General features: G+C 40.2%; 1 protein-coding gene across 13 annotated transcripts in view; it reads left to right on the top strand.

Annotated features, from left to right (window-relative positions):
- Positions 1-25,259, top strand: part of ACSL3 (acyl-CoA synthetase long chain family member 3) — a 60,518-nt gene that overhangs the window by 16,241 nt on the left and 19,018 nt on the right. For 9 of the 13 annotated variants that reach the window (XM_077348901.1, XM_077348905.1, XM_077348900.1 and 6 more), the window contains 6 exons: positions 3,122-3,220; positions 4,063-4,486; positions 12,377-12,554; positions 20,722-20,831; positions 23,537-23,675; positions 24,354-24,510. In XM_077348901.1, the coding sequence (XP_077205016.1) occupies positions 4,127-4,486; positions 12,377-12,554; positions 20,722-20,831; positions 23,537-23,675; positions 24,354-24,510 (944 nt within the window). In that variant the 5' untranslated portion in view covers positions 3,122-3,220; positions 4,063-4,126. The remainder of the gene's footprint in view (positions 1-3,121; positions 3,221-4,062; positions 4,487-12,376; positions 12,555-20,721; positions 20,832-23,536; positions 23,676-24,353; positions 24,511-25,259) is intronic. The other 4 variants (XM_077348912.1, XM_077348910.1, XM_077348911.1 and 1 more) reach the window with 1 other exon arrangement.

Here is a 25,259-nt window from a genome sequence, read left to right as displayed (position 1 = left end):
GTGAGCAACATAAAATGCAGAGCATGCCATTTTTTATTTACTTTCTTAGAATAGAAATCCCTAGAGTGGTGCCATAGCACCAGCCTCCTTAATTAAAGGAGGAAAGAATACATAGATTCAGATTCAGAGTATTGGCATATTGAGAGAATAAAGGCAAATCCTGTAATAGGCAGTGCCTGTGCTGCTCCTGAGACGATGCCTCCACCCCCACTACTCAAACCACCTGTGACCCCTATTTACAAGCACCAGTACCCCTTGGTACTTTAAGGCAGTGCTCCCCAACCTTTTTATCACCAGGGACTGGTCAACGCTTGACAATTTTACTGAGGCCCAAGGGGGGGGGGCAGTCTTTAGCCTAGGGACGTTGCTGCCGCTACCTGAATACCTCCTCTGCTTGCTTTCCCCGCTGGTGCCCCTGACTTCCTGCCGCCCACTGGGGGGCACTGCCAGCAGTAGCTGTGCAATGCCACGCCAAGGGGGACCCCCAGCCATGGCGGCCACCGGAGATCACTGTAGGTGAGCCGGTAGTAGAGTGGCAGGGCAGCCCCCAAGGCAGCAGCCGGGGAGTAGGACTAGGAGGATCTGCGGCCCAGTACTGACTGATCTACGGACCAGTACTGATCCACGGCCCGGGGGTTGGGGACAGTTGTTTTAAGGTATAAAAGGATAATTGAACATGCCATCCTGCTACTGAAAAGCATCCCAGGGGGAAAGGTGATACAGACCAGCTTTACTGGTGGCATTCAAGTGGCTGGCTGTGTTGGCCTGAAGTAGCACAACAAAATTTGAGTCCAGTGGCACGTTTAAGACCAACGAAGATTTATTCAAGGTGTGAGTTTTCGTGTGCATGTTACACATGCACACTTTCTGGTGGCAGACTTTTTAGAATTGAGTGCTAGAGTGGCATAGTGGTTAAAATTTCAGATTAGGATCTGGGGGAGCCTGGTTCAAATCTCTACTTGGCTATGAAGCTCACTGGAGACAATGATGAAAGAGAAAACAGTGTATACCACCCCAAACCCCTTGGAGGAAGGGCAGGAAACAATGTACTAGCTTGCTTGGTGTAGTGCTTAGGAGTGTGGACTTCTAATCTGCCGAGCCGGGTTTGATTCCCTGCTCCTCCACATGCAGCCAGCTGGATGAACTTGGGCTCGCCACAGCACTGAGAAAGTTGTTCTGACTGAGCAGGAATATCAGGGCTCTCTCAGCCTCACCTACCACACAGGGTGTCTATTGTGGGGAGAGGAAAGGGACGGTGATTGTAAGCCGCTTTGAGACTCCTTTTGGTAGAGAAAAGCGGCATATGAGAACCAACTCGTCTTCTCTTCTACTAAACAAACAAATGCAGTCAGTCTTTCCATCTGTGCTCCAGAGCAAGTGACTTGAGAACTGAGCTGTAGTCTAAAGTTACAGGCCAGAATCCAGCTCAGGGTTAAACAGATTTCAACTACTGATTTTTTTCAAGGATTTAATTGTTACTTTCTAAGTCTGTATCAGATTGTGGTTGCAGATTACAAACTGTATATCAGTATGCAAACTTTTTAAAGCTGCACATCTGAGATATTAAGTTCTCCATTCTACTGGTAGAATTTAATTGCAGCAATTGGGATTGGAAAGGAAGTAAATCTGTCATCTTATTTCAGGCAGAAATTTAATCATGCAGTTTTTAGAATTCTTCATTTTAAAAGGAAACTAATAACTGTAATAGTTTCTGTTTTTCTCTGAGACATTTATTTATTTACATTTATTTGCTCGATTTATAGCCTGCCTTTCTCACTGAGACTTAAGGTGGATTACATAGTATACATCAGTACATTCAACATGATGGGACAAGCTGTCAATAGGGCCTGGATTGTAGAAATCTGACGACAAGGAGACATCCGAACAAGAGCATTATCATTTGAACATGATGTGTAATACAATGTAGAAATTGTATAATAAGAGCATACTTGCAACAATAGACACAGTAGTTTAGTCCACAGTCACATCCCTTTTACCAAGGCATTGTTCTGAACCATTTCATTAGAGTGCATCCCTATTGCTTGCGTAAAAATGCCTTGCTGGATAATTAAGTTTTGCGTAATTTGTAGACAGCCAGGAGAGTAGGAGCATTACTGACCTCATCAGGCAGGTCATTCAGTTAGGTGAGGACCACAAAAGAGAATGCATGTGTACAGGCACTTGCCGAAGGCCCTGCTCAGGTGTGTGCTTTTATGGTGGAGCATAGTCCTGGAGATATGAGGAATGAAGGCAAGACCTTTGCATGTGATCGCAAATACTTGGCAAAGCTCTCCAATCCTGGTCTGACTCCAAACGCTGTACCATATACCATTGTGTTTTCTAAATACTGTTGTAGATTTTATATTGTACTGTAATTTAACATGGCATATCATCTAGATTTATAGTGCATTCTTTATTATATTTGAGTCTGACTGACCAAACAACATCTGCTGGTCCCCCCTCAGTCACCCCCTCCATGACCTGAACTAGTCTGACCTCCCTGGGAGTTTTGTCTAAGTTGGTGTTCTTATTATAGTTAACCAAAGCCACTGAAATTCTGTTAATTTAGAACCACTGTTGGATTATTGTTGGTATGTTATTTTATGACTGTGTTATATGCTTAGACTGTTCTATGTATCACCCCTGCAATGTTTTATGTGAACTGCCCTGAGCTATATGGGAGAGCGTAGATAAAATATTTATTTTATTTTTTATTATCAGGCATCTCTCAAAATAACTCACATAACTGAAATTAGGTTCTTGTTATCAAGGTTTCAGACTAAATTATAAGATGTACTAGGAAAAATAAGTAGAGGGTAGAAGAGTGGAGATCAGATTGTGAGTATCAAAATGACATGGGCAGTTATATCCCTTTGTGAGCAAACCGATTTTCCCTTAGTGGAGTACTTCTTGGTAGGGTAGAAGTACAGCCTCTCACGAGCCCTTGGACTGGCTGTTGGCAGAGTTATATATAAAACTTTTATCCCACCAGATTGCTTCTGGATTTTTACAATACAATTTGTTTTTAACATTTTAAAATTGGCAGCATTTTGTTCCATCAATTGGATGTTCATACTTTGCATTACCCTTCCAAAATATGCTTCTATTTTTTAAATTGCAGCTACTAGAGAAGGTGGCAATTCAAGTTATGCCAGTGAACTAAACGGATGTTAAATGGCTGCATCAGTTAGCAATATGGCTCGGTAGCCAAGGTGAAAAAGTAAGAAACTTGAATAATGTTATTTTTCAAGTATGTGAGTAATTTCTTGGTGTTTAACAAAATACTTCTTCCTGTCTGTAACCAAGCACTGTGTGGAAGTATGAAAGTGGAAACAATTTTTGCCTTTGCTTTGGAAATATTTCCTCCCATTAAATTAATAATTTACAATGAAAAGTATGTATATTGAGCACTGCATGGCTTTTGTTTGTATTTGCCTTTAATTAAATAACGACCCAAATGTTTAGCAAATAAAAAAAAACTACAGTTCTTTGTAGTGTCTGAATTGATAAACTTGCTAAAATTAACTCAAGCATTAGTAATGTTAGGTCTATGCAGGAGAGGAGATGAAGGATCACATGAGTCCAAGACATGTTTTGCTTCTCCATAAGTGAATCCGAAGCAGGGTTGTACTCTTCTAAGTCTGCTGATTTTAATGGGCTTACAAGGGCACAACACTGTTTAGGACTGCTCTGTGAGTCATGGTTTGAAGATCTGGGTTTATAATGCCTGGACTGTCTGGTAATGGGTCATCCACCTAGTGCTTACTGTCCTAATTCATAGTTGTCCCAAACCCTGATCTTAAGGGGATCTAGAAAAGATCAGTTCTTTTCCTGAACTTCATATCTTGGTGAGTCAAGGGACCATAGTTGAAAGAACTGCTAAAATATTTAATAATACTTCATTACTGTTTGGCTTTCTGTTTATATTTGATATTTATATTCTTATTTTAAAAAATGTGATTTCAGTCCAAAAAAACTTCTAAATATTTTTGTGACCAGAAATGAACAAATAAGTGTTTTCAATGTATGAGAATTTATTTTCTTTGTTCTCTTCTGTTTCAGGGCTTTGTTGATCTTTATATGATATATTTGTCAAGCTGTTCTGCGTAGTTTATAGCCTTCAAAAATGGACACAATGAAGTTAAAGCATAATATCAATCCTTTTCTTCTTCATATTATCAAATTTGTAATCCTGATATATACGATTATAACCTATATCCCATGGTATATATTTTCTGGATCAAGATATGCTATCGCCAAATCAAGGCAAATTAAAGCAAAACCAGTGAATAACAAGCCAGGTAGTGCATACAGATCTGTTAACAGTTTACATTGTTTAGCATCTGTGTTATATCCTGGATGTGATACGCTTGACAAAGCTTTCAAGTATGCCACAAGTAAATTTAAGGATAAGAAACTCTTGGGAACACGGGAAATCTTAAAGGAAGAAGATGAAATCCAGCCATCTGGAAAAGTTTTTAAAAAGGTATGTTACTCCTCCGTTTCTTGTTATTTTACTCTAAAAGGAGGAAAAGCTTAAAATTTCATTGTGTTGGCATCTCTGTTACGAGAGATCTTAAACAGCAAGCACAATGTATGTGTAAAGAATTTGCACTATACTGGAAGAACAGGGGCATGTTGATGTTCCAAATTGCTTTGTAAATATAAAACTGTATTCTTTGGAAAGATTGGTCTGAGGGATGCCTGCCTGTTGAACTGAAAGTCTCAGAAGGCTTGGCTGTACATTGCACATTCTTGCAAGTACGAAAGGAGGGAGTTTCTTGCAAATACTCTTCACAGTTGAATAATTTATTAGATTGCACTGTATATAAATAATTAGGTATATTACCAAAAGAAAATATTTATTTTCAGGGTGCTTTCATATTTACATACTTGGGTCAAAGACAGATAATTTGCAATGTTTGCTTCTTTGCTTGAAAGTGATAGTTGTCCTGAAGGTTTCCCATTTTGTGTTCTAGTTCCCTGTTGTCCATTTTTATAGGGGTAGGTGTAATAATGACTGATCAACTCTTCCCCTTCTTCCTTGCAAGAGTCTCTCAGGCCTTGTAGAGTCTTCCTAACATACAAAGCCAGGTACTTACAAAGGCTATCCCTGTTTCTTTCCTGGGCTGAGAAGAGGTCTGTAATGGTGGCAGCATTATCCTGGAGGATCAATTTGTCCAAATATCACATTGCTGTGTATATGAAATAGAAAAATATTATGGGAATGGTTTTTCAGTTGTATTTCACAAGTTTTGGAGGATCTGTGGCAGTGATGGACAGCTGAACTGGGTTCTACCTTGCTTTCATAGTCAGTAGTTCTCAAATCCTCTTGCCATCTCACCTCCTTTGCCAGTGTCCTTGGTCAGCACAAAGACCCTCACCCCCTAGCTCTCCTTTAATGAAGAGAGACTACCTTCCCCTGTCTGAATTGTTAAGTTCTGGCAGTGTGAACATTCACCATAGTCCCTAAAATTTCTGTTCAATAGTTGCCTGTTTTTTCATATTTTGGCCAAATTACCTTTTTCTTTGCTACTCAATCTTCTGTTTCATATTCTCTGGCAAATCATATAATCTGTGTAGGAAGCAAAATCCTGTTTTAAACTCAGCCAGCTGCATAATGTTTTATTTAAGGCATTTCTATGTTTTCTACCCAATTCAAGCAAATATTAAAACATTTTAGACAGTAGAAAGCATTTAAAATACAAATGGAAATAAAATATTAAAAACATAATATAAACACATAAAAATACACAAACAGGGATGAGGGATAATAAAAGGTAGAAAAGGAACACCAGCCAAACAATGAAGTCTTCACTTACTGGTGGCATGGTCTTTCCTTCTCACAAAAGCCCACAGCTGGCTTACCAGCCAAAGCGGGTGGTTGCTTCTACTACCTGTTTATTCAGTAGGAAGTCTGGATCCAGCAACACTCCCAAGTTATGAAGCTGCTTGTTGAGGAAATGCAAACCCACCCAGAACAGGACTCATTTTTCAGTCAGACCTCCATCTCCAGCAGTAGCACCTCTGTTTGTTCTGTGGATTGAAGGATGATGGCTGTACAGTGCGTATTGTCAAGAATTGTATTTAGACAAATCAACCTACATAGAATGAATAAAAACTTTGGACCTCTTCCAAGCTATGGACACTTACACTGTCCAGTGAGCAAACACCCCCTTCCTTTTCTTGGTGTTTTCGAAGTGCTGCAGTGGTGACGAGTCTGTAATTGCCCCCTTCTATTAACATTTTTTGATAACTTGTCGATTTGATGCTGAGCAGGTGTAATATGTTAGTTAGAACAGGTTCTGGAAGGCCCCCTTTTCAAATTCCCATTTTACCCATGAAGTTCACCAATAAAGTGAATCAATAAAACTCTCTCAGGCTAGCCTACTTCTAATTTGCCACTGCCATAGCTCTTACTTGGAGGATCCTGCTTAGCAGGTGGTTGCACAAAATGTGAAAAAACGCTGCTGTGAGTACTCTTCTTCTGACCATGGGCTTGAGGGATTGTAAGGGCCAATGGTGATGGTGGGCAGCTTGGGGCTGTGCCAGGCCAAAATTTGTGGGCCACTTACTGTTCATGAAGAGGAAATGAACACGGTCCATTGGTACGGTGCATACCATTGATCTTGGTTAGTTTGAAGAATAAATGAAAACATGTTGTTGCTTACAAATTGGGCTTTTGAGGATAGATTAGCATTTTTGCTACTTAGTAAGTTTCTTTTGTAAGTATAATTAGTGGAATGAATGCTTAGTATTAGGAACCTGAAGGTCATTCTGTTACACAAGTTGTTCAACTACCAGAGAGCTGAGAAATTGTGAAACAATTCATTATTTTTTTTTCCTGAGAAAGAGAAAAAAAATGATTGTCTGAAGACTTTAGGCTTATTCACTGAAGGGCTTTTTTTCTTAAAGCCCCAGAAAAATGTTGTCTCTTTGGACATAAAGTGCCCATTGGCACTCCTGTGACCATTTAGTTCTTGTGTGTACTTTGTCATTGATTTCTCTACCTCTTTTTTGTGGGGAGGGGGGGTAAGATTGTATCAGGAAGAATCTGGTAGGGTGGCTGAATAGCTCTAGAAGCAGCTGTCTGCGCCCGTTTTGGTTTCTCTGTGAGTGTCTGTGTAGGGACAGTGGAAACAATGAAGGTGGGAAGAGGTTTCACGTTCTTTGACCCTTGCCCTCTGTAGCTGTATGAACCGAGAGACCTCACTTTGGCTGTCATCCTCAGTCCAAAAAAGCAGACTCTGTCCTTCTCACAATTGTGTGACATCTTGGGAGTGATGATTGGTAGATCTCTTCCAATCGCTTTGTCCACCCTGCTGCAGAGAAGGTGGAGCAAATCACAGGAACCTCTCACTCCTTTTCTTCAGTGCGTTCTTTCAGTTTTGATTTGGGCGGCATTCGGATATCATATCTAGGCATCATTCTAAGCTTGCGTGCAGATGAACCCAACTTGCTTAGGGACTACGTGTCTGGCTGTTCTCTGATGGAGCACAATGGTGTAAACACCAGCAACCTGTGCTATATAAATGCAGATACTCAGTTCATGAGTAATTGTTTAAGGAACTGTTATTTCACAATTCTTGCAGTTGTACAGCGAGGCATTTACACGAGTCTGGCAAAAGCCAAGGTTGATACCTAGAATCATAGAGTTGGACAGGGCCATATAGGCCATCTAGTCCAACCCTCTGCTCAGTGTAGGATCAACCTAAAGCATCCATGATAAGTATCTGCCCAGATACTGCTTAAGGACTGCCATTGAGGGGGAGGTCACCACCTCCTCGGGCACCCTATTCCATTGCCTTACTGCTCTATTGCTGGCTCTCCAAAGTAACTGCTTGATTACTGTGTGAGACAGGATGCTGGAGTAGATGGACTACTGGTCTGATCTAGCAAGTTTCTTGTATTCTTACTAGCAATAAAGCCCATTGCACACACACACAAAAAATACAACAGGCTCTAGAAAACTCTTGCTAGTAAGAACTGGCCAGTGCCCAGGCAGGCAACAGTACTGGCTGCTCCTCAGCATGGCACAGACAGAAAGAAAGAGAAACGTGTTCCTTGCCTCAGTCTGTTGCTGTTAGAGCAGGATTGGCCAAACTGTGGCTCTCCACATGTCCATGGGCTACAATAACCATGAGCTCCTGTTGCTGGCCTTTCCAACAGAGGCTTATGGTAACTGTAGTCCATAGGCATCTGGAGATCCACAGTTAGGCCAATTCTATGCTAAAGGCTTTCTTAATTTCTTCAGCAGTGGAATAGGCTGCCTAAGGAGGTGGTGAGCTCCCCCTCACTGGCAGTCTTCAAGCAAAGGTTGGATACATACTTTTCTTGGATGCTTTAGGATGTTTTGGGCTGATCCTGCGTTGGGCAGGGGGTTGGATTAGATGGCCTGTATGGCCCCTTCCAACTCTATGATTCTATGATTCATTGCAACCCTGAAGGGAAGGGGTGTGTGTGTGGAAATAAGTAAAAGGCAGTCTGGTTTCATCAGCAGTTGCTGGGCAGATCCCTCGGACCACAGGGCATGCTGGTTAACTGGTAAACTGTCCTTGGTCACAAGTTCCCTTTTATGTGGTATGATTCTTATGTGGTATGATTCTTATGTTCTTATTCATTTCTCTGATTAATCAAATTTCTTGCCTTTTTCTTCCACTATTTAAAAATGATTGAAATCTGCTCTAGTTAGTGTTTTATTTTTTAATTTGGGGATAAGAAGTACAAATAGCTCAGCATTTTTAGCTGACAAAGCTTACGATGTCTTTATTAAATTGGTTTCCAAAATAAGTTTGGTTACAATCTTATCTTATGCATACAATAAGTTTCGTTGGTCTTCCTCACCATCTAAGTGAGTTTGTAGTTCATAATTTGAGTAAACATGAAATTAAAAAAATAATATATATTTCATTACTGAAAACAATCAGAACTCATGTATTACAGTTCTTCATATGAATACTCAGAATAAAGTCATAACTGAGTTAAATGTGACCTGTTCTTCATACACATGCTTGAGATTGCAACTTAACAGTGAAGTTCTATGCTATTACTCCGGTCTGGCTGCATATATATCAGTGGGCATAGACAGGGTTAACTTTGTGTAGGATTGCATAGTTAATAACCACACAGAAGCTATACAGTAATTTAATATACTCCTACATCATAGCTTGTTTATACACTGAAATTTTAATACATATTGCATACTGTGTGTTAAGTGCTGTCAGGTTGCTGGTAACTTTATTAATTGATGATCCCTAAAATGTCCTGTTGTTTACATCCTTGCTCAGATCCTGCAAACTCAGGCCATGTTTTTTTTTTCTTTCTTGAGACAATCTATCTCATGTTGGGTCTTCCTCTTTTTCTGCTGCCTTTAACATTTCCTATCATTATATCTTTTCCAGTGGGTCTTGTTGCCTCATAATGTGAGCAACTACGATAACCTCAGTTTAGTCATTCTACCTTCTAAGTAGAGTTGAGGCTTGATTTGATCTGGAACCCACTTATTTGTCTTTTTGGCATTCCATCATAGCCATAAAACTTTACTCCAATATCACATTTTGAATAAATCAACTTTATTTCTATCAGCTTTCTTCAGTGTCCAACTTCCACACCCATACATAGTAATGGGAAATACTATGGCATGAATTAACTTGGACTTGGTTGCCAGTGTTGCATCCTTACACTTAAGAATCTTTTCTTGTCCCTTCATGGCTGCCTTTCTGGGGCTCAATCTCCTTCTGACTTTTTGGTTGCATTCTCCCTTTTGGTTGATGATGGAGCTAAGAAATAGAAAATATTGAATAATTTCAATTTCTTCATCATCAGTGTTAAAATTTTTGTGATTGCCCAGTAGTCCTTACTTTTGTCTTTTTGTAATCCAACTTTGGCACTTTGTGCTTTAGCCTTTATCAGTAGACGTTTGAATTCTTCGCTGATTTGTGCCAGTAATGTAGTGTTATCTGCATACCTCAAATTGTAATTGTTCCTTCAATCACTTCACTCTACCTAACTCTTAATACAGTTTTCCTTTCTAGTTGCACACTAGAGGGCAGTATTTATCTTTTTATGCTTTTTGTCAAAAATTTACCAATATTTTGTGAATGGCAATATTTGCTGTTTTCTCCTTTTTAAGAACATAAGAGCCTGCTATATCAGATCAGGGGTCCATCCAGTCTAGCACTCTCACACCAGTTCCTCTGGATGGCCAACAACAGGGGATAGAGTCTGAGGTCTTCCCCTAATTTTGGCTTCAAGCTCTGAGATTCAGAAGGTTAGTGCCACTGAATGTGAAGACAGTCATCACAGCTAGTAGCTATATGTAGACTTATCCTCCATGAATCTAATCCCTTTTTAAAGCTGTTTATTTCTGTGGCCATCGCTACATCTTCTGGCAGCAAATTTCTTCCTATCATGTTGACTCTTTTCTAAAAAGAAAAGTCCTAGATTCTTCAACCTTTCCTCATTGGTAAGATGCACTTTATTCAATACAGGTTTATATGCATAAACAGATTTAGATGCATAGTAAAACTGAATAAATAAGGCTGCCAGATGAGAAGAAGAAGAGTTGGTTCTTATATGCTGCTTTTGTCTACCTGAAGGTGTCTCAGAGCAGCTTACAATTACCTTCCTCTCCCCACAACAGACACCCTGTAAGGCAGTGGTCCCCAACCTTTCTGAGGCTGGGGACCGGCAGGGCATTGGGCTGCGCCCGCGGGCCGTGCCCGCGCATCGGGCCGCACCCGCGCATTGTGCATGCGTGAATGCGCAATGCGCGGGCGCTGCCCGGCCCTGATTCCCTCTTCCCGCCCTCCCGCAGTAAGAAGCTTCCCGGGCCGCAAGCTTGCGGCCTGGGAAGTTTTTTACTGCGGGGGGGGGGGGCGGGGAGAGGGAGCCGCGGCCCGGCGCCATGGCCTTTGCGGCCCGACACCGGGCCACGGCCCGCAGGTTGGGGACCACTGCTGTAAGGTAGGTGAGGCGGAGCGAGCCCAGATATTACTGCTTGGTCAGAACAGCTTTATCCGTGCTGTGATGAGCCTAAGGTCACCCAGCTGGCTGCATGTGGGGAAAGAGCAGGGAATCAAACCCAGCTCGCCAGATAAGAAGGTGGTTCTCCTGGAACAATTTTCTATTTAAAGTCACTGATGATACATAATTGATTACTGCTTGGCTAAAACAGCACATGGACTACCCGTGACATAATTGACCGTGGTGGCTTAGAATAGAAAACAAGTTTCCCTATCTTGCTGATATGGTAACCTTACATGGCAGCAACTTATGTTTAACAAGCAGAGCTTATTAGACCTAAGTTGCCTTGATCTTTGTTTCCCATAATAAACAGCCATTATGAAACAAAATTTATTTAAAGTGGTTTTTCAAACCTGAAATTGAAACTTCTGCTTCTTAGGTAGTTGTGATGAAATTGCAAAGAATGCCAAATATATTAAGACATATTTGAATATGATTTCAGTACAGCACAAATACTCCTGATTTTTGTAAATGGCTCAACATATCAGATTTCTTCAAAATAGAGCAGTTGAGTAAAGAATTGTGTGTCTGCAGCCCTTATTCAGCAGACCGTGAGTTTCTGGTGGACATTCTGTGAAGTGTCTTCCTTACATAGCAGGAACCTGAAATATATACTAAAATTCAAATATTTATTATTAAGTGCACATTAATAAGATTAAAAACAACATTAAAACATAAGAATAGCAGTATGTGCAGTACTGCACGGACAGTCTCAGTGGTTGCACATGTTATGACCATAGATCAAATGTGCTGTTCAACCTTCAGGTTTCTGACTTGTTTTCTCAGGTTTGGTTTTTGTTCCCCTTTTGTCCCCTCATAGTAGACAGCTAAATTCTTCTATATAGTTATGGGCCGTAATATGTGATAGCAAAGTGAGTTGGTTTCTTGAAATAACAGAACAGGCCTCACTTGGCTCTATAGGTGGCAGGACTCTTTGTTTCTTTTTTGCTTTTGGTGAGTATCCAGCACTAAGATGTTAGCCCTGGCCGCCTCAGGCATCAGGAGCCGAAGCTCGCTGCAGCGCTCAACCCTAGTTTGTATGTTTTTGTGGGGGTGTTCTTGTAGTCCCGACTCCTGTGACTTGGGGACACAGCAACACGATACAAGCATCCTTGGAAATCCCTCATTGCTCCTCTTGCATTTTTTATTACTGGTTTTTATTATTTGTGTAGTACCAAATCTTTGTAGAAGACTTTACAGGCCTGAAGGTCCTTAAATCTTAATGCTGGCCACTGGGGAAGGAAAGGGTGAAAAGATCAGGGTGGCGAAACTGTTGTGCTGCGTGAATGCTGCATGAAAGCAAGTGCTTAGGCTTTAATTTCTGAATAAAAGTCTATATTATTTTCATCAGGTCATCCTTGGAAGATATAACTGGCTTTCATATGAAGAAGTTTACAATAAAGCTAATAACTTTGGGAAAGGATTAGCTGTGTTAGGTCAACAACCAAAGACAACCATCGCCATCTTCTGTGAGACTCGAGCAGAATGGATGATTGCTGCACAAGCTTGTTTCATGAACAACTATCAGCGTAGGTATTTTCTTTGGCCGCATTACTCCTTCATTTGTTCATTTTGTTTATATCCTGTTTTCAAATAGTAAACTCCCAAACAGTTTACCGCAGTCAAGAAATACAAGTCCCTGCTCTCAGGTGGTAAGGTTGACTTAGTAAGGAGAGTGAAGGGAGAAGGCAAAGAACAAAAATCAGTCTCCTAAGCATTTCTATCCAGTTGAGGTCTTTCTTTTACTGGCTTGCTTTCTTGTGTGGGGAAGGTGTAGCTTCCCAGAAGTCTTTGGGTCAGCAGTGGCAGATGGAGTGCTTTCTTCCTTTTGCAGTCCCTGTGCATCTGTCAGAGAAGAGTTCTTCCCTAGAGGGGTTGGAAGGGAAGTAGTTGTGATTGTTCCTTGTTGATGGCTATGGCCAATCTGGTCTTTTCCTCTCCAAAGTATTCCTGGGAGGAGTATCAACCTTTGTATATCATTGAGGTTTTCGGATCACTTGAATGTCTATATTCGCTAACAAAGATGCTACTATAGCTAAACACAATATGCCCTTCATTCTGAAGATTTTCTCCAAATTCCTGTGTTACTGACATTTGGCACCAGGCAGAAGTAATGAAACAACCATATTACTGCAAGGCCTCTGTTTCTTTGTATCTTGCCTGCGCACCAACACATTAACCAGAGCAATCAAATTGTCTATAGAAGTGGCAATAATAAGATTCATGTACAAATGAAAAGTACATTGTTCAGAGGGTATTTTCATTTTTTAAAGTTCTGCAAGTCACAGATATAAAGGAGTTAACAGTGCAGTCCTAAACAGAATCACACCCTTCTAAGCCCATTGCAGTCAAGAAATGTATAACTCCACTGAAAGTCAGGTTGGCATAATAGGCCATTTAAAGCAGTTGCAGAAAGTATTTTGGATTCAGCAGCCCCTTCCGGGCAGATCATGTTGTAATTGCTGCTAATGGATGTGTTGTTGCTTCTGCATCTTGTCCCTGCCTTGGGATTATTGCTGTCAGAAGAGTAGATCCTGTTATGTGAAATGTATCTGTACTGTCTTTTAACTAAGAGTTGGATGTACATTTTGTATTTTTGAATAATCTCTACAAGCTTTTATCCTTCATGTTTCATTACCTTTTGACATTTGGAAGGCCTGTGCATGTAGGCAAGAGCAGAGCATGAGCATGGTTGTTGTCAGTATCCTACTCTACCACTATTGCTCTTACTAGAGTTGGGCCAGTGGCAAGAGCTGGCTGCTTGATAGCTCTGGGAGCTGATATGGCTGCATTGTTTCTGGCTGAGAGGCTCAAAGTAAAGCCAGTAGACTTATTGTACATGCTTAGTGGTGGTGGTTTTATCGACTAATAAGTAAGATGAGTTGTAACAGGCTAGCTAACCAAAAGCACTTTTGGATAAAGGATATTATTTTTGCCACTGTGCTATAGGCACAGCCAGGCAGGATTTTTGTGGTAAACTTGTTTTCTGTTTCTGGGTAAACAGTGAGTATGTATGTCACAACTGGGGGAAAAAATGGCCTAACTTTTCATCTCATTGAAAAATTTGGATACTGTGGCATGAAAGCAATGATACATGCTGTCTAATGTATATAGCAGGGGTAGTCAACCTGTGGTCCTCCAGATGTTCATGGACTACAATTCTCATGAGCCCCTGCCAGCAAACGCTGGCAGGGGCTCATGAGAATTGTAGTCCATGAACATCTGGAGGATCACAGGTTGACTACCTCTGGTATATAGGAAACATTCCTGTGCTGTGTAGCAACAGGGAATAAATATCTGGCACAATAAAGTAACAGTGTTGTTACTCCAGAGTCTCTCTAAATATCGTTTGAAATGCATCCATGTCTGTGCTGCTGTTTCTCGGAATAAATGCAGCATATGATGTAGTATCATAGATGCTGTATAGATTGTGCAAGCAATCCAGGAATGCTCAGGTCAGCTTTTTTGGAATTCTTTTACATGAAACTCTTGTTCTTTGCATATTACTTGACTTTGTGCGATGTCAGTGAGTAAAGTGGCTGTGACAGTGCATGACTCAGATCACTCTTAGGGTCATCTTTTTGAAGAGGCAGGAAGGGCTGAGTGCCCACTGTGCCATGCAATTCTGAATCCAAGGAGAGGAAGAGCAGTTCCTGGAGAGGAAGAGCAGTTGAGGTCGACCTACTTAGTAATTGTTTAGTAATTATAGGAACTTAGTAATTGTTTTGATCATTTAATATTTTGTCAATTTTTGGTGTTCTTATTTTTAAAGCAGGAAAATATGGACTAGTTTGAAATATTATACTTGTAGGTATAGGTTGTCCCTTTTTTCAGCATACTGCCTGTGACTAACTGTAAGTTAGAAGAAGAAGAGTTGGTTATTATATACCGCTTTTATCTACTTGAAGGAATCTCAAAGCGGCTTACAGTCGCCTCCCTTTTCCGTTCCTCACAACAGACACCCTGTGAGGTGGGTGAGGCTGAGAGAGCCCTGATATCACTGCTCGGTCAGAACAGTTTTATCAGTGCCCTGGCAAGCCCAAGGTCACCCAGCTGGCTGCATGTGGGGGAGTGCAGAATCGAACCTGGCTCGCCAGATTAGAAGTCCACACTCCTAACCACTACACCAAGCTGGCTCTCCATGGGGAAGAAAATTGTTGCAAAGGAACTGATAGCCATATTTACCAGGACTCTGGATGTTCTTCCTTTCTTCCTCTGAAGTCCTGTGTGAAAACTGTAGGAAGCAGCTACACTGTCTCCTTTATTCTAGTTCAGTATAGCAAAACGGATCCAATTTGTAACATTCATGCTAAAATATTTAGTGTCCCAGCTCACAGATTCTCAGGTTTGCCAGTACCTTCCCCAGTCATTACCGTTTACCCCCCAGCAGCTCTGCCCATGAGGATGGGAGTTCGATCCCAGCAGCCGGCTCAAGGTTGACTTAGCCTTCCATCCTTTCGAGGTCGGTAAAATGAGTACCCAGCTCAGACGCAGTACTGGGATGCAAGTTGAAAATATCTACACATTCAGGTATGCAACAAATAATTAGCACTAGGTGGAGTTGGGTGATTTGAGGAGATATACTAAATTTTAAAGGAATCCCGAATTCAGAGTTTGAGCATCACCAATTCATGTAATTTTTCTCCAGAAATTAATGTTACTGGTTAGTGATGCAAAAAGCAACTCTTTATTTGAGCTCTCAGCATATGCAAAATTATGTGTTTTAACTTTCATTCTCGCTTAAAGCAAAATATTCTGCACATGTCTGTAACTTGTAACCCAGGCTACAATCTGATTAAATCAGAGTGCTTTGCCTTAAGTTGATTTAGTCCAAGAAGTCCTGAGGCAGTTAAATTGCCTTAAATTTTTGCCTCCGTTTGACTAAGCTAAACCCTGGCTTTGTGCTTTGCAATTCATACATACCTTATTTATATTTGAATTAAAACAAGGTATTTGAACCCACATTTCATATTTGTGCAATAACTGACTGATACTGTGTTCTTCAGTAATTTAGGCATAAACATTTTTGAAATTTGATATGTCTACCTTGCTAAGATCTATTTCAGCTTTGAAGTGATTCCTGTAGAGGAAGTGAAACTCCATTGGGAATATTTCAGGATAGAACTGTGAGCAAGAGCGAATAGTAGGTTCCTGCTTCTTTATCTTTTCTGAAAAATCTCTGTGGATTTTCAATCTGGCATAATATTTTCCATATGTGTTTCACAATGACATTCACTGTAGAAACTTTGCTTTAAAGGAATAAAATACATTTGGGGATGCCCTATTGGAAGGCAGAATCTATGGACAATTTTGCTTATTTCTCAGTTCTTTTAAAATTGTAATTGAGAACCTAAAGCAGAGGTAGTCAAACTGCGGCCCTCCAGATGTCCATGGACTACAATTCCCAGAAGCCCCTGCCAGCATTCGCTGGCAGGGGCTCCTGGGAATTGTAGTCCATGGACATCTGGAGGGCCGCAGTTTGACTACCCCTGACCTAAAGTATTGTATATTTAAAGAATCTTCAGAAAAGCTAAGAAATCTTTCTTCCTAAGGTTGTCTAGCAAATTCAGTTCAGACCATTAAAAAGCTGTTTTTCAAGATGAGGCTTTCATTTGTTACATAAAAGTGTCTCAAAACATTTAAACATCTGTTAGAGAGAAGTTTGCATCTGTATCAGGCCATCAGGCGGGATGGTGGGGATTTAGCTGGACATCTCAAGTTCTTGAGACGTGCCTCAGCTCACAGCATGACGCATCACTTCGTGATCTCAAATGAATGAACTTGGCTGACTTATTTTCTGGCAGATGGTATTATGGTCATACACTTTTCACGTACTCATTTCCAAACATTGAATTGCTGTCAAGGAAATGGCATGAATTGAATTTTTGCAAGGAAAAATGTTTGCTATTCCAGTTTTGGACAAGTAATTCTCTTCCTATGTTCGTCATGTGCTAGGCTTAATCTTGCTATGTTTATTGTCTGTTTATTGTCTGCTACATTAATGTCTGTGTTCTTTTCCTATAACACGTACATGAATCAGCATAAAATGAATACTGTGTTTTTAGCCTCATTCTTATTTTATTTTCATAACCTAGTAGTTGCAAACAATAGTACCCTATTTAACAAAACAAAACGTAATGAAACAAAATTCCCCAAACCCTGAAGTTCTTCCATAATATTTCCTGTGAATGCCCATTCAAGAAACAAAAGTTCTGCTGGATTGTACTGAAGTCCAGCATCTTGTTTTCAGAAGTGGTCAGCCAAATGTTTCAACCTGCAAGCAGAGTATGAAAGCAACAACCTTGTCTTGCTGTGGGCCCCGCTGCCGCACTATACAGCTTTTGAAGGTTGAATTTAATCATGGCTAATTGTGAATTTGTCTCCCATGAGTTTTTTCTAATCCCCTTTTAAATCCAGGTAAGGTGGTGTCTTTCACTACATCATGTAGCGATATAATCATAAACTGATTACATTTTATGTGAAAAGCACTACCTGATTTTGTCTGTCCTGATTTTTACTTCCTGTCAGTGTCATTGATCAGCTGACGTCATTGAGGTCTAACATTACTAGAGAGGAGAAATGCTCTGTTCTTTCTCCATATTGTGGTCACTGTGATAAACTTCTGTTGGACCCCTCTTTAGTTGCCTTTGTTTGTTTCTGAACCAAAAAAGGATCAGAATGCTTGAGGAACTCCTCATTATCTTTTTATTTGTTTGGGGATCAGTGACAGTTGTTTCCATAACACATGTGAAAAACAGTTTAGTGTTTCCTTTTCAGTTAACGGTGACGCAGCAGGGCTTTTCACATGATATTATTGGCTTGTAGGAGGCAAAATCAAGAGAAAGAGTTGGTCTCTATGCCCTGTTCATCAGCTCTCCATTGCAGCTGTGTGAGATTGCATACTGGACGATATGGAACACTGGTCTGCTTTAGCAGGGCTCTTCTTATGGTTGTTGTATAAGGCTGAATCCTGTAGAAACGATCTGGATGTGCAAGGGGAGGGGGTAGATTATTTTCACCTATTTCCTGTCCTGCAGTGGCAACCCTTCCATGCCAGCCTCATGTTGCTCCTAAGGGACCTCTGTTCCGTGTGAGCAGTATTTTGGGGGCATTGCAGGCTGCAGCATAAAGGCGAAGAAGTGACTTCCATGCATAGAATTTTGCAGGGATCCAACATATATTTTCATAGAATCAGCTAGCCTTTTGTCTTTTGCTTTATTATGCATTGGACAATTAAGTATGGTATTGTATTGGAGACTAGGTTCATACTAGGCAAAATTACATTTGAAGAATTTTCTTTGCCTTTGGATCACTGCAACTGGATGTTTTTTTTATTTCAGAGTTGTTTGTAACTTTTAATCATGTTTCATGTATGCACAAGAATGTGTTACGTATTTTGGCTGATCAGTGGTAAGTCAGCAGATCAGGCTGCATGATAATGGCTTGCAGCTGCTGGAGCTCGCTTCATCCATTTCTCCATGACGTCAGTACATCAGTTTGTAAACGGCACATACTTTTTGCTTTCATTAACTACTGCATGATTTTTCACTTCATTTTTTCACACTCTTTAGATGAATGAATAAATGCATGAGTTTTTATTCAAGGGATTATGCTCCCCCCACCCCTCCCCACCATCTTGCAGAAAGCTGGCGTGGGGAATCTTATGTTTACATAACAGGGGTCACTGTACTAAACAGAAAGAGCTCATGGGAACTAATAAAGCCAATCTTTTGTACTTTGCTCCCACCAAATTAAAGAAAACAATGTGCATGTGTACTTGCTCTGCAACAATTTGGAACTGTGGTTCATTGTTAAATAGACTTTTTTGTTGTTCCGCTCAACAGCTCACTTTTGAATAAGAGTTTTGAGGTATTAGTTGCAATTCCTACATTTACCCCCTTAAATGCACATCTAACTTTGTACTGGGTTTTTAGTCTCTGAGGTCACTTTCAGTGCATAGCATAGGGCTACATTGCTCCAATTTTATGGATGTTGACATGATTCTAGGAGGACATCACAGTGCACTCAATTTAGGGTTACATACACCGCTTTGGCTTACCATGGAGTTGAGCTATGTGAAAATTGCTCCATAATTATGCTACCAACAGTTCCCACTGGTTTTGGTTGCCAAGATATTTTCAATATGATCCATTTGTAACTGGGACGTGAAGCTGTCTTTAAGAATGACTTCACATTCCTTTAGCATGTATATTAATTGCAGCTAGTTGTTTTTTTTTTTTTTGCACATACAAAATCACTTTACTAAATCAAAGCCTCTTTAGTGGCTGTCTTTAGTGCCTGTCAATTTTATATATTGTCCTCATAATTAGGGGAAAGTAGTTGCTTCCAAATTCTACCTCCCTTGTTAGTTTCAATTTATTATTCTCAGTGTATCTTATTCTCAGCATGGCCAAATCTGTGAATGCTTGAATCTGAAAATTGGAGCCATGAACAGATATTTCTACAAATCTGAGAAAAGCCCCAGTTTTGCAGAAAATCTAAATAAAGATACGCTAGCCAGTTAACCACTCCAAATAATAAAAGCAGTGCCTCTAGCTTTGAGAAATGAGTACCCTTTGTGGCAGTTGCTAGTCAACCACAACTGTATTGTCAGTTGCAATCCTGGTTTCTGCCAGTAAAAGGCAGAATGAGATGGCTGGCCCCTCTCTAGGGCTTTTTTGGCCTTTGTGGGCGGACTCATTGGGACAAGACCTGGTAGCAACAAAAAGGCATACCATGTGAGTTTCATACTAAGAACAGAGAGAACCAGGTTTGAATCCTCATTCTGCCATGGAAGCTCATTGAGTGATTTGGGCCAGCCATGTACACTTAGCCTAAGCAACTGCACAGGGTATTTGTGAGGATACGATAGCATAGATGAGAATGGTGTAATTTGCTTTGACTCCCATTACTGGAGAAAGGTGGGGTATAAATGAAGCAAATAATAAACGCAGCTGAAAAGGGGGGCGGGAGGAAAAAGGTAGATTGGTTGGTGGGGTGGAAAGGAGAAAACAAAGCACGGAAAATTGAGGTTATGGGTGTTCCCAGTACAAGAGAAAGAGAAACTAAAGTGGGATTGGGGGTTACAGGGGAAAGTGAGGTCCCCCTGCAACTCCTTTGGGTTCTGTATCATGCAGCTAGATCTGGCCTGGCAACTGGAGATGTGTTACTGTGGCATAGTTTTTCTGGATAGAAGCTGCCAGTGGGAGGAAAGAAGGGAAAGCTGTGGATACAGGGGCAAAAAATGTCAGTTGACTAGTGGGTAGAAAGCAGAGAAGGAATGAGATTCCCCCCCTACAAGATCTCATGGGTTCCCTGCTTTTTTCTAACAATATGGAATGGCAAATATGTACAGTACAGGGTGGAAGTCTGTGCATACTACTTATCCATGTAATTCTTTAATATTTCTACTACACCAATTATTATTAATAATAATAATGACTTTAATGATAATGAACATGAATGATTCAAAATTCAGAGTAAAAGATTCTGTTACAGGGCTTAAAAAGCTGAGTCACACTTTTGAGGAAATGCAGCCAAATATGCATGGAATAATCAAAATACTTTCTGCATTTTCTGCTTTTCAAAAAGTTCCAGATACTGTATTTGAAGCAGCTGTACTGTTTTCAGCATGCAATATAAGTGTTGAGGTCATGGGCATCTCAAATAGGAAATTCATTATTTGTTTTTTTCCAGTTGTTACGCTGTATGCTACTCTGGGCGGCCCTGCAATAGTTCATGGTTTGAATGAAACTGAAGTGACAACCATTATTACTAGCAGAGAACTGATGCAAACAAAATTAAAGGTAAGGAGTAATCTTGTATAAATGAATTATATATCCGTATGCATAGGTTTTGTTTTTCTTAATATTATGAAGGGAAATGTTATATGAATACTGTAGAACTTAATATTTCTCTTATCTACAGATTTGCTTATACCATAATGTACAAACAAAAATATAAATTCTACTTGCAGCTTGCTAGCTTGCAGAATGTGTTAGTGGATAGTTGCCTGATAATTCTGCACCACAGTATGGGTTTAGCCTTTTAATATAGTTATTTCTCGTTTCATAGGAACTTTAGCATGTACAATTCTGCAGATATCTGTTGGATGCTTCTGCAGATATGCTGCTTATATTGACTAGGACCAATTCCGCATGAGGAATCTGCCCCTGGACAGCCTCTTGCTGATGGGTTTTAGTGCTGCTTCTGCATGATGTTATCAACAACCTGAGGCTGCCCAAGGGCTGGCTCGAGTTTTGGTCAGATTTGCCTTGAGATGAAGGAAATTGCCAACACTGAATTTGCCACCTAGTATCACGCTTCACATCAAGGAGCAACCAGGGACAAGCCTGTGTGGAGGAAGAAATGTGTGACAGTCCCTGCAGCGTTTTGCCCGCCCTCATACCCGCCCTCGCCTCTCCATTTGCTGCTTGATAATTTTTTTTTTAATGATCTTGTCCACGTCGCAAAGCTACTTTGTCTAAGTTAAAATAAAATGTCCCCTAAGTGATTATGATCTTTTTGGGATCAACCAGGCAAACTTGTTAACCGTGGAAGTGCACTTAAAAAAATTGATTTCAGGTCTGGGGGGGGGGTGCTGTGATTGAAATGCCGAGAAGAGGGAGAGGGTTTCAACTTGTTTTCCCTTGCCACCTCGTCAGGAGGCAAAAAGCCGTGACGAGGCGGTGGGAAAATGTGGGAGGGGTCTCCTGTGAGGAAGCTTGCAAACGTGTGGCTTTACAACCGCGCGTTTACAATCAAGGAGGCAGTGCAAGTTTTGCGCCTCTGTGCGGAATCAGTATAGATATTTTATATGTTTGTTGCTTCTGCAGATATGCTGCTTAAATTGCTTGGAAATTATCTCCAGACTCCATTTTCCTCCATAAAAAAGCCATTAAATGCCTTTTAAAATATGAACTTCATAAGCTAAAACCTTAATGCTCCAAATATATAAACATACTCATGGCCTATTAAAAATATACTTCAAAGATCATATGCTCCTTAATAAAGATTCAACTGTCGTTTATTAAAGGATTTTATAATGATAGTAAGAACTCTGGAACCTAATGGCAGATGAGATTTAATATTAGTTTCATTAGATATGACCTTTCAGGCCGTAAGCAGTCTGGATGGACTGCCTCTTAGCATATGCTCCTCAAAGAACACTATGCGTAGCCAACTCCAACGAGCTGGTGATCCCTGGCCCCAAGGAAGCACATATGGCCTCAATCAGGGCCAGGTCATTCTCTCCCCCCCCCCAGTGAATTTAGCTCCCTGAGGAGATCCAGGCCCTGCTGGATCTAGTGCAGTTCTGCAAAGTGGAGGTCTTCCGCCAAGCATTTGGTTGAGGCCAGTGAACTGACCACATCTATTGGGCCCTCTAGAACCCCCTTCTACCAGATATGTCCATGGGTCACAATTCCAGTCCAACCACTCTACTGGGTTATGGTCAGAATGTTAGTGGTTAAATAGTAAATAATTCAATGTTTCAGTGCTGTTGATGCTGCCGTTGTTGATATTGATGCAGTTGCTGAGTTCATGTATATTTGTCATATTGAATTTCATGTTCCCTGTGAATTGCCCTGACTCGCAAGGCAGGGTGGTATAAAAATGTAAGAAAATAAAAATAAATTAATAAAATAATAATAAAATAATAAAATGCATGAATAGAAAAGAGCAGGAATCAGTAGTACTTTAAAGTTTAACAGAATTTGTGGCATGATATGAGCTTTTAGGAATCAGTGCTCACTTCTTAAGCTATTATGGCATCTGAAGAAGTGAGCAGTGACTCATGAAAGCATATACTCTGACACAAATGTTAGTAGTTACAGTGCTACGGGTTAGAATCAGAATTTATTCTCTTGCGGTTCAAGACCATTCATAAAAAAGCATAGCATACAGAACAAAAAATACTGTGTAGAGCATTACAAAAAACAATAAAACATTCAGTAAAATATATTACCTAGCTATGGGGAGTATAGCAGTATTTTAACCATTGTTTCCAAAGCTTCATTGCCAGGGAACCAAACTTAGCCACTTTAAAAATAGTGTCTGGGTTCTTATCTTCTAACATTCTAGCTAAATAAAACATTCTGTTTTTCCTGGGTGTTTCTAGGCGGATAGGACCTATGAAGGAAGTGCTACTGGACTCTTGCTTGCTCGTTTCTGCTGCTACAGACAGATTAACAGTGCTGTTCATCTTGATCTATAAAATGTACGAATATTCTTTCTAATAAGAGAGATTTGGCAGCCATGGCATTTTGAGACACTTGAGCCTCAAGGGAGGGCAATATATAAATATAATATAATATAATAAATAAATAAATAAATTAAATTTCTCTGAGTTAAAGTGAATTAATAGGTTGATTGAGAAAACAGGGAACAACAGATGTGTCCGATCCATACTGTGAGAATATGGTGTTCTGTTTGAAAAGTTTAAGAAGCAAGGCAAACTTTGTTAGCCTTGGGCTGTGACCAGTTAGAAAATGTCTGTATGTATCCTCCACAGATTATTGCATCTCAGGTTCCACTACTGCGCCATATTATTACTGTGGATGGCAAACCAACAACATGGTCAGAATTCCCCAAAGGTGTAATTGTTCACACTATGACATCTGTTCAAGCTATGGGAGCAAAAGCAGAAAATAGTATGTATAGTTCTTTACTTACTTGATCATCTTCTCGTTCTTCCTGTAATGGTAGTTGGGTTTTTTCTTTGGGGGGTGGGGGGTGGAAGTAGAAAGTGGAAAAAATCAGGCATGTTAATTATAGAGTGCTGCTGTGTTGCTAGTTATACATAAACATATCTTGCTTAGAAGGCAGACTGTGAGTATCCGCTATTCTGGTGTATGTGTATGGTTCCTTATTGTTGTTGTTGTACTATGAAGGAAATATGGGAGAGAAAGAGAAAGGCAGAAAAATGGTCAATTTGTTGACTAATCTCTCCCCACCCACCCCCCACCCCCCAAATAGAGCAGGATTTCCAGAATACATTTTAGCTTGTATATACAAGTTGCTTCTTCTGCAGGGGATGAGATGGGCAGAAATGTCAAAACTACCTGAAAAGATAAGCTTCCGCAGAGAAAGACTCTTCCAACTGGTGTGAAGCTGAAATAAGTTGCAGAATGTTGTAGAGACTTTGCTAGGTGTCATTAGACGGTTGGTTGGTTTAGGTTAGGTGAATTCACTTCTTGGGGTACCTCTTTAAAAAAAATAATAGAAGAATTGTAACCTCTTTATTCATCATTAGAGTAACTTAATCATGCTTGCAATATCACTTTATGTTCAGCTGAGTTTATATTTTCCTGGTAATTATTTTGTTAAAGTGTCACTCAACAAACAGAAGATGAGGCCAGCACCATCAGACACTGCAGTCATTATGTACACAAGTGGTTCTACGGGAATTCCCAAGGGAGTTATGATTTCACATTGTAACCTTGTTTCTGGTATAACTGGAATGGCTGAAAGGATTCCTGATCTAGGGTAAGTATGAAATCTTGCCATGTATGTACCTGGCCATTTTTAACGTTCCTAGTAAGATTGAAACAATTCCTATATTAACTCAAGTGGATACATTTACAATATATTTGGAGATAATTTTTTTTATTCACTTAAAAATATTTGTTAGCCCAGTTTTCTTCCAAGCATCTTGGGATCACATGCTCCATTTAACCAAGCTCTTCTTCTAGAACTGTAATAAATTAACAAAACACAGACATGTTTATATGCAGCTAGAATTCTGACTTGTTGTTGTTAAGTGCGAAGTCGTGTCCGACCCATCGCGATCCCATGGACAATGATCCTCCAGGCCTTCCTGTCCTCTACCATTTTTTGAAGTCCATTTAAGAGAATTCTGACTTACTAATCTTTAGTTTTGCTTGTTCACTAAAGATCAGTTACTTTTCAGGTTAATTTTCAGAAATGATTCATTATTGAAAGGTGAACCCTAGTGTAAAAGTATGTTGACAGGAAGAACTTGAAAATTTGGTTAAAAACTTCAACCACGTGGGATTGAAGGTCTTTTTCAGGTTTTTCATTTGCTTTGGCTAGCACTCCCTGAGTTGACACAAACATGGTTCATATTTAAAATGAAACTGAGACAAAATGTCTCAGTATTTTGAATCTTGGTTTAAGGAAAAATTTGTGTCACCTCAACATTAGTGCAAACAAGCAGCTGTACAAGACTGCAGCTTTGCTCCAAGGGAGAGAGGGCCTATGGAAGAGAACATCCA

The sequence above is a fragment of the Paroedura picta genome, chromosome 8 (assembly GCF_049243985.1).
Source record: "Paroedura picta isolate Pp20150507F chromosome 8, Ppicta_v3.0, whole genome shotgun sequence".
In the NCBI taxonomy this organism is placed as follows: domain Eukaryota; kingdom Metazoa; phylum Chordata; class Lepidosauria; order Squamata; family Gekkonidae; genus Paroedura; species Paroedura picta.
This window is presented reverse-complemented; position numbering and strand designations above follow the sequence as displayed.